At 41.0% G+C, this 10,000-nt stretch overlaps 1 protein-coding gene across 4 annotated transcripts in view; it reads right to left on the bottom strand.

Annotated features, from left to right (window-relative positions):
- The window catches only part of LOC131343545 (NACHT, LRR and PYD domains-containing protein 3-like), a 36,769-nt gene that overhangs the window by 24,256 nt on the left and 2,513 nt on the right, over nucleotides 1-10,000 (bottom strand). For all 4 annotated transcript variants that reach the window (XM_058375313.1, XM_058375314.1, XM_058375315.1 and 1 more), the window contains exons 2-6: nucleotides 9,341-9,457; nucleotides 7,278-7,394; nucleotides 1,721-1,775; nucleotides 1,157-1,361; nucleotides 1-946 (exon numbers count right to left, since the gene is read on the bottom strand). The exon at nucleotides 1-946 is cut by the window's left edge and continues 843 nt beyond it. In XM_058375313.1, coding sequence (XP_058231296.1) covers nucleotides 1-946; nucleotides 1,157-1,361; nucleotides 1,721-1,775; nucleotides 7,278-7,394; nucleotides 9,341-9,456 — 1,439 coding nt within the window. In that variant the 5' untranslated portion in view covers nucleotide 9,457. The remainder of the gene's footprint in view (nucleotides 947-1,156; nucleotides 1,362-1,720; nucleotides 1,776-7,277; nucleotides 7,395-9,340; nucleotides 9,458-10,000) is intronic.

Here is a 10,000-nt window from a genome sequence, read left to right as displayed (position 1 = left end):
ATCTGAAAGATCAGGAAGTGTGTGAACATTTGAGTCAGAGTCTTGGGGATCTCTCCACTCTCTGCTTCACCCAACATTCTCTCTAGAACAGAGGCTGAGATCCAGCAGAAGACTGGGATGTGGCACATGATGTAGAGGCTTCTTGAAGACTTCATGTGTCTGATGATTTTTTTGGCCAGGCTCTGATCACTGATCCTCTTCCTGAAGTACTCCTCTTTCTGAGGATCATTAAACCCTCGTACCTCTGTTACCTGGTCTACACACTCAGGAGGGATCTGATTGGCTGCTCCTGGTCGAGAGGTTATCCAAAGAAGAGCAGAGGGAAGCAGATTCCTCTTGATGAGGTTCGTCAGCAGAACATCCACTGAGGCTGACTCTGTCACATCACACAATCTCTCATTCTTCTGGAAATTTACAGGAAGTCGACACTCATCCAGACCATCAAAGATGAACAGGACTTTGTAGGAGTCACAGTTTATTAATTCTAGATTTCTCATTTCTGGGAAAAAGTGATGAAGAAGATCCATCAGACTGAGATTTTTCTGTTTCATCAGATTCAGCTCTCTAAAGGGAAGTGGAAACATGAAGGTGATGTCCTGATTTGATTTTCCTTCAGTCCAGTCCAGAATGAACTTCTGCACAGAGACTGTTTTTCCAATTCCAGCAACTCCTTTAGTCAGCACAGTTCTGATGGACTTGTCCTTAAAGAGGTCATTACAGTTGATGGGTATCTCCTGTGTTGCTGGTCTCTTGGACACTTCCTCAATCTGTCTCACCTCATGTTCTTTATTGATGTCTCCACTCCAACCCTCTGTGATGTAGAGCTCTGTGTAGATCTCATTCAGAAGTGCTGATCTTCCATGCTGTGAGATTCCTTCATTAATTCTGTTAAACTTCTCTCTCAGGTTGGATTTCAGCTTTGGCTGATACACAGAGGCCACAGACTCTAATAAACAAAGTAATAACATGTTTTAATGCAGAATCACTGAACACAATATCAATTAAATATTGATTTACATTCCTGAACAATGTATTAAATTTTAAAAGTAAAAACATACATGTGTATAACATCCACATTATAACCTTAAACTAATGTCAGATTATTAATATCTTTGACTGAAGCTGAATAAATAAAGCCATGGCTCAGAGCTCTTACTGTTCTGCAGTGTGTTAGCGAGATCTGTGTGCTTCATGTGCTTCAGGAAGTGCAGTGTGATGTTCAGCGCTCCCTCTCTGACACTGTGCACATCCTCCTCATCCTCCACCTCCCTCTCAGTGCATGATGGGTAATCTGGACTCAGGAGCTTCCTAAACCTCTTCAGCTCATTCTTTATCAGAGTGATGACTTTGTGTTCCAGCTCCTGGTCAGAAACACACAGGAACAGATCCAAATATTATAATATTACAGTGAGAGGGACTTTTATTTTATTAAAAAGAAGAAAAGTCTCTTTCTCTTATCACAGTTACAACTGAAATTCTGTCTCATTACCCATAATGCTGCTGCACATCGATAACACTGTAGACACACATGTAATAATGTGGTAGAAAAGATACCTGAATTTAAATACATTTACACTCCTTCATAATTCAGGTGTTTAAAATTGTTATTAATCATTTCACCTTCTATTAAGGAGGGTCACACACACACACACACACACACACATACACACACACACACACACACACACACACACACACACATACACACACACACACACACCTTGAATATGGAGTCCAACTGATTTCTGCTGATGTCTGATTTCTTCTTTTGTGATCTGTGAACAAATAAAACTCATCCTGTAATATGGTCTATGTGTATTTTCATAGCTGCACAACACACTAATAAACACAGAGACAGATATATATCACTATTCTCTGTTCAGATGTAAAAAAAAAAAACTTTCCGGGATGTGCGCCCACGATGCTACGTACAACGTAATCACGTCGAAAGTTCACGAGTGACGTAGGCAGAACGACAGACCCAGGGTTTACAAAGACCAAGGAAGTACACATAAATCAAACACTGATTACTAACAAAAAGGTACATATAACTTTGTCATTCCACACACAACAACTTCGGAGCAGTCCTCCTCCTTCACACTAGTAAACACTGGGTCTGTAGTTCCGCCTACATCACGTGTGACCTTCCAATGTGATTATTTAGTATATTGAGCTAGTGCTAGATGAGCTTTTGTGGTTAAAATGTATAGTTTGTTATAGAGCTGAAGACTCATACATATTGGAGAGCAACATGTTTATTAACTCACACGAAAAACTTGCATCCCCCATAATCCCTTGTAACACCTGTACCACCAACTTGTCTCACCAGTAGGGGTCACTCCAGCATAGGAAGTCAATATGAGAACATAGCTTCCTTTAACACACCCTGAATACATCATAACTAATTTGAACATCAGTTATCTACATCCCCTTTCCTTAGTTTTGTACTTCCCTCCAATCAAAAGTAATATAATTTCACAAACAGTTTTGTAACATTTGCAAAATTTAAATTACCACTGAAAGTGATAACCAAAATGTCAGAATTACTTCTTACAATAACACATTCTTTTCATTTGCTTCTCAACAACATGTATAGATGAATGGAGTACTTAGGATTAGGTTTGGAACCCCAGCCATATCTGGTACGGTAAGGTAACTTTTGAGCAGTTAGCTCAGCTGGAATGTTTTCTTCAGACTACAGTGCATCTCTAGACACATTGTTGCTGTCTGGTACAGATCTGAGTTGTGAGAACAAGTCCTCCTGATCTGCTTGTGTGGGAGAGGCTCTTTCACAGGTAGTAGATGTCGATGATTTCTCCTGTACTCTTTACCGTGTGACTCCACAACATATGATCTGGGCTCCTTGAGAATGCTCCTAATAACCCCAATCTTGTCATGTCCTTTTGCTGTTTGCATCCTTACTACCTGGGACTCATGCAGTGGAGTGAGTGGCTTGCTCCCTTTATCAAAGGTCGCTTTTTGCATTTGTCTGTTTTTGGAGAGTTTTCACTGTATCCTTTGACCTTGGCTTCAGCATCTGCTTGCTGATGGGCGTGTTGGTACGAGTTACCCTGGACATCAATCTCTGTGCCTGCGAACCCAAAGCGCCTGCTCGAAGTCACTAAGAGAGATGGGACAGATTTGTTTCTGAATTTGTTGAACATCTGCAACATTTCTTGAGATAAGATACTGGACTACGAACAGCTCTTTCTTCAAGACTGTTTGCCTGGGGATACTCAGGGCTACTAGTAATGTGGCCAAAGTCCCATGAACTTGCAGTCTCTGAACATCTGGCTTGTGAACTGGGTGTCATTATCGGTGATTAGCTTTTGTGGAATGCCATGCACAAAAAAGTGCCTCTTTAGTTTGTTGATGATGTTTTGTGATGACAACTTTCTGAGTGGATTTATTTCAAACCAGCCTGAGTATGAATCTACCAGCACTAGGTACTGTTGGCTGTTCCAGTCAAATATGTCAGTGGCAACAACAGACCAGGGCGGTTCTGGGATCTCTGCAATGGCTCCTTTTGTTGATGAGGCTTTAAAGAATTGCATATGCTACAAGACTGCACAAAATGGTCAATGTCCTGTGTCATAGATGACCAGAAAACAGCATTGCATGCTCTACATTTGGTCACTTCGGCTCCTGCATGACCTTTGTGCAAAATCTGTAGATATTCACTTCATAGGCTGTGAGGGATTACAACTCTTGTTCCCTTCGTGATGATTCCGTCCTCAGTAGTGAGCTCATCCCTGAAAGGAAAAAGAGTTTTAGTGGAACTGGGACACTCTGAATTTTCTTTGGCCAGCCGTTCTTGATGGTGTCGCACAAACTTTGCAGACAGCTGTCTTTTTCAGTGTGTTCTCTGAGCTCTTGCAGCCGGTTGACTGAAATCATTTGGATAGACATCACCTCAATGTCCTGTTCATCTTTGAGATCAGTTGTTACTTTCCTGGGACCATGTGATAGTGTGTCTGCCAGCTGCTTTCCTCTTTTGTAAGTAAGAGTTAGATTAAACTTATGCAGCTTTAGTATCATTCGCTGAAGTCATGCTGGAGCAGTATGTAGAAGCTTGTTCAGAATCATAACAAGGGGCGGATGGTCTGTTTCCACCAAGACTGTTTTTCCATAGATACAGTCATAGAACTCGTGACAGGCGAAGACCACTGCCAATAGCTCCCTCTCGATTTGAGCATACCTCATTTCCATTTCAGTGAGAGAGCGTGAGGTGTAGCTGATAGGCTGACCATTCTGTAGGCATGCTGCACCCAATCCATACTGAGAAGCATCACACGTGATTGTCACAGGTTTGCTTACGTCAAAATATTTCAACATGGGTGGAAATGTGATGCATTTTTTTAGCATGTCAAACGGTTCCTGTTGTTGCTGTGACCAGCACCAGGCCACATCCCTGTGGAGCAACTGTCGAAGTGGTGCTGCTAGTTCACCGAAATTTGGGATGAACTTAACGAGGTAGTTAGCCATGCCCAAGAAACGTTGCAAGGCAGCTTTGTCACTTGGCGGTGGCATCTCTGTAATGGCCTGTATCTTGGTTGGGTCTAGTTTTAATCCATGTTCTGTGAACAGATGGCCCACAATACTGACTTCTTTGAGCCTGAACTTGCATTTTTGTGCGTTTAGTTTTAGATGTACTTGCCGTGCTCTATTTAGAACTTTCCTCAAGTTCTCATCATGTTCCTTCTTCCCTTTCCCTCCAACAATGATGTCATCTATGATAATGGCACATGGAAATCCTGTAAAGATCTGTTGAATTGCCCGCTGGAACACCTCTGATGCCGAGTTAATGCCAAAAGGCATACGCAGAAAACGATATCTCCCAAAAAGAGTCGCAAAAGTGGTGCGTAGGGAAGATTCATGATCCAGTTTAATTTGCCAGAATGAGCTTTTAGTGTCGAGGACCGAGAAGATGCTGATGTTGGACATTTGTGAAGCTACCTCCTCTACTGTGTGCATAGGATGGTGAGGGTGTATAAGGGCTTCATTCAGATCCCGTGGTTCGATGCATAGGTGGATCTTCAATTCAATTCAATTTTATTTGTACAGTGCTTTTAACAAAGAACATTTTCTCAAAGCAGCTTCACATCTTGTCAGTGTCTTTCTTGTGTGTGGTGACCATGGAGGATACCCACTCTGTGGGTTCTGAAATGGGTGTCATGACTCCTAGTCTTGTTGTGTTTTTTATTTCAGCTTCTACTTTGTCACGCATTGCCACAGGTATTTGGCGAGGGGGCCGCACCACTGGAGTGATGTCTGGGTTAATCTTCATTGAATATGTCACAAGTAAGGTGCCTAACTCATCATCAAATAGGTCAGCATACTCTGTGAGTATTTCTTGTGACAGGCTTCCATTTTTATTAATATCTAATCTGTGCACTTCATCTTTGAGAGATATGAAGTTCATTTTTAAACAGTCTGGCAGGCCCAGCAATGATATGACATTTTTATCAACAACATGAAATTGTAACAGGTGTGGTTTTTGTTTGTTGGTCCAGCATTGTGTTTTCCTTGTGTTTGAATCGCTGTGCCTCCATAAGCCACTAGTGTTGCTTTCGACTTTTCTTGGATTTTTTCATCTTTTCTTACTGCTTGGTACGTTTCAGTTGAAATGACATTGCACTTTGCTCCTGTGGCAATTTTTAGCTCTAGGGGCTTACCATTTACTGTTAGGCTGCAATGTATTTCCTGCTTGTTAGTCGTTTGATGATAGACTGTATCAATCTCACTGGCACCAAGACACAGCCCGTCAATATGAAATGACTCTTCACTGCTCTCTGTGTTTGTATCAGTGATCTGGTTGATGGATTTGAAATTGTCTCTTGATGCAGATCTGCACTGGGACTTGAAATGGTTAAACTTTTTACAATGGTAACATTGTTGCCCAAAAGCCTTGCATTGATCACGCTTTGCTGGATGATTTCCACCACAGTTTTTACAGTTAACAATGTTCTTTGTTCTACTTGGATGTTTCTGCTGCGGTTTTTGGTGGTGCACGTTGGCTTTTCTCCATTTTGAATTATAGTGTACTGCATCAGTGCTTGTGGGACCGCTACAAGATGCAGCTAGCACCTTTGTGTGCTGCTCAGTTAATTCGCTGATTTGGCATATTTTTATCGCTTATGCAAGAGTTAAATCACTTTCTCTCAGCAACACCCTTCTTACACTATCCTTGTCTATGCCACACACCAGTCTGTCTCGGATTAACTCGTCTGTGAGCGCACCAAAGTTACATGTTGTTGCTTTATTTCTCAGCATACTAACGTAAGCCTCGATGGTTTCTCCTGGTTTTTGATTTCTGGTATTAAACGAGTGTCTCTCCATCGTCACGTTTGTCTCTGGATTGCATACTTCTCTGAATTTCCTCTTTAAACATTCTGGATCTTCTCTTGACTCTGCTGGTGTGATTACATCTTGCCCATTGGCAGCCAGTCTCGCTGGAGCATATGTAAATGAACGCTCTCTTTCAATTGCCTCAGGTCCTGCAAGATTGAGGAGTATGTAGATTTTAGTTTTATCTGGCTTTTCACTGTGGGCTGCAGCGATAAATGTCAAATTCTAGTTCAAATTTTCGACAGATTTCTGCTGTTACCATCGAAGATCAGCGGGTCTGGTCGGCGAAATCTTTCAGCCATTGTGTCCTCTTTATTCTCTTCCTTTTTTTTCCCTTTTCTTTGTCGCTGTTGAACACTTCAACTTCTGACACCATGTAGTTTGTTATAGAGACGGAGACTCGCACATATTGGAGAGCAACATGTTTATTAACTCAAGAAAAACTTGCATCCCCCAAAATCCCTATTAACACCTGCACCACCAACTTGTCTCACCAGTAGGGGTCACTCCAGCATAGGAAGTCAATATGAGAACATAGCTTCCTTTAACACACCCTGAATACATCATAACTAATTTAAACATCATCAGTTATCTACAAAAAGTATAGTTTTATTTTATTTTTCAAAGAACGTCCACTGTATGGAGAAAAATCCTGAAAGGTTTTCCTCAAAAAACATCATTTCTTTACGACTGAAGAAAGCAAGATAAACATCTCGGATTACAAGGGGGTGAGGAAATGATTTGTATTAAAATTTTGCTCTGGAAGTGAACCTCTCCTTTAACACCATACACGGATTTCAGGATTTCATCACTGACACTAAAGTATTGAGAATGTGATAGAATATGAATGAATGAATAAAATAGTTAATTATGAGGTGAGTGAGTTTGATCAGGTGGAACACTGCTGTACAACACCTCACTACACTGACCTCAGATCAGTAGAAGTGTCTCTGTCTCTGAAGTTAGTTATGGGTTCCATTGACCGGTCACTCTTCATGGACACACAGCTGGGTTCTGGTGAGTCTGATGTCTTTCCCTCCTTCATTCTAGATTAGAGACAGAAATTAAGGGAATTGTCCATGATAATATCATACAGACTGTAAACAGATGATTGTACAGTAAAACCTTGGATTGTGAGTAACTTGGTCTACGAGTGTTTTGCAAGATGAGCAGAAATTTTTAATAAATTTTAACTTGGTTAACGAGAGATAAGTTGCAAGATGAGGACCGCGCCATGAACATCACACCATGAGCATCACGCAATGAGCATCACGCCATGAGCATCACGCAATGAGCATCACGCAATGAGCATCACGCAATGCGTAAACCAATGGGAGCTCGGGTAAGGTTCCCGTGTACTCGTCGTCAGTTGGCGTGAATTTCTTGTACAGGCAACATCTGTGCGAGCGTACTGTTTACTATAGCATTGTATCTATGTGTGTGTGTGTGTGTGTGTAAAACTTTTTCATATCTTGAGCAACAATGGCCCCAATGAAAAAAAATCAGGAAAAGGAAGGTGGTAAGAAGAAGGAGATGATTACGCTAAAAGTATATTAATCATTGTTATCTGTTTCAGATATTAGGAACAATCATTTGTATATATAAATACTTTTGGGTGTGTGGAACGGATCATCTGACTTCACATTATTTCCAATGGCAAAATTCGCTTTGCTATATGAGCTTATTGGATTCCGAGAATTTTTCTGGAACAAATTATGCTCGCAATCCAAGGTTCGAATTTGAATTAGCACAGAACCTCTTAATGAGCAAATGAAATAAATACAAAAAAACTAAAAATAAAAAGGAACCATATTATGTCTGGAAATGTTTAAAAGACATTTAAAAATAATTTGTGCAAGAAAATATACATCCACTGTGTTCAATCACATTCATAGGGTTCTTCTGCAGCTACAGTGTCCAGCTGAGCCTCACCCCACAGCTCTGAGACACCTGTAGAAGGTGGATACTGCCAGAGGAGAACAGCTCTGAGAACATAGTCAACCTAGTGGTGCTGGAGCAGTTTATCACCCAACTATTGTGGGGACAGCAGAATGGGTCCAATACCACTGTCCAGTGTTGCTTAAAGAGTTAATTCAGACGGCAGAGGACCATTTGGCAGCATATCAGGGGCAGTGAGTCCCCCTCTTCTTCTGTTTGCTTTCTTGCTTCCTCTCATTCTTCCCCCGTCCCCCTGCCCCTGGACCACAGAAACAGAGGCCAATTCCCCCAAAACCTGTTCACTAGAAATTAGGTTTCCTTGATTCTCCCCCGGTGTCCGTCTCTAATCCCCTCAGGTTGGTGACTCTGGGGCCACAGTTGTGGGAATAAGAACTGGGTCAGTGACCTGACACTGTAGAGAGCTTGGGCATTTCCAGGAGCATTTTCATGTGATTGAGTTCAGGGCGTTGGCCTGGATCCCTGACATACCGCAGGCCACACCCTCGATCGAGCTGGGACATAACGTATATGAGTGAGAATTTAAGGCTGTACCACATACCACACATTGGTGGATTCAGGCTGTACAGGTGGATGTTAGTCATGATACAATTCCAGGGACAAAAATATACATGGCACTTAATCCCTGCCTCACCCCTCCACTGATTTTGGGTGTAAATGGTCAGACATGTTGGATGTTGTGGATGGGTCCTGCAGCAGTATAGCCTGGTGTGGGAGGGACACAGCACTGGCTCAGGAGGACTGGCCTGGGCCTTCAACATCAGCAATTAGTTCCAGTCCAATAATCAGACAAATGCCATCCAAGACATCTGACACCTACTGTAACAGCACTGAGATAAAAGAAACTAAATATTTGGCCATAAATGACAATTACTCCTTATTTGCACTCTTGCTTCTGTTATATTACTTAAAATTTAATGTAAGTCACTCAAGACATCAGCTAAATGCCATGAATATAAATTCAATGCAATTAAGCTAAATATCTGTTTAAATGTAAGCTGAGTGCAAAAGAAATAAAACACCTCACTACACTGACCTCAGATCAGTAGAAGTGTCTCTGTCTCTGAAGTTAGTTATGGGTTCCAATGACCGGTCACTCTTCATGGACACACAGCTGGGTTCTGGTGAGTCTGATGTCTTTCCCTCCATCATTCTACAACACAGATATTATAAGAGAGAGAAATTAAGTGAATTGTCCATGACAATCATACAGACTGTAAACAGATGATTGTATATGGAGTTTAACTGAACACAGAACCTCTTAAACAATCTTAGTCTAATAAGTAACATAAGACTGACTTTATAATAATATAACAAACAAATCCAATAGAAAAGTGCTGTGATAAATATAATAGAGATAATGATTGAGAAAAGGAAAATTAAATATTATTTATTGATCATTGCCATTTTAAAAGTGAATGTGTGTCTTATAAATACCAACAATTCAAAAGTGTATAAAGTGACATTAAATGTTTTAATGTTTTAGTTAGTTTCAGATCCATCTGTCTATATTCAGTCTTCACCTGGGTGTCAAAATTAATGGAGTTCCTTAAACCTCCAGTAAAAACTCAGTGTTTTATCAAAACTACAGAGATCTGTAATTTATTTAAAATCTGTAAAGACGTTAAACCCGTGTGTATGACGTTTATTACCATATATATATATATATATATAAACAGTGGCGGACCGTCAGGGT

The sequence above is a fragment of the Hemibagrus wyckioides genome, linkage group LG22 (genome assembly GCF_019097595.1).
Source record: "Hemibagrus wyckioides isolate EC202008001 linkage group LG22, SWU_Hwy_1.0, whole genome shotgun sequence".
NCBI lineage: Eukaryota > Metazoa > Chordata > Actinopteri > Siluriformes > Bagridae > Hemibagrus > Hemibagrus wyckioides.
Note: the sequence above shows the minus strand (reverse complement) of the source record. Positions and strands in the feature narration are given on the sequence as shown.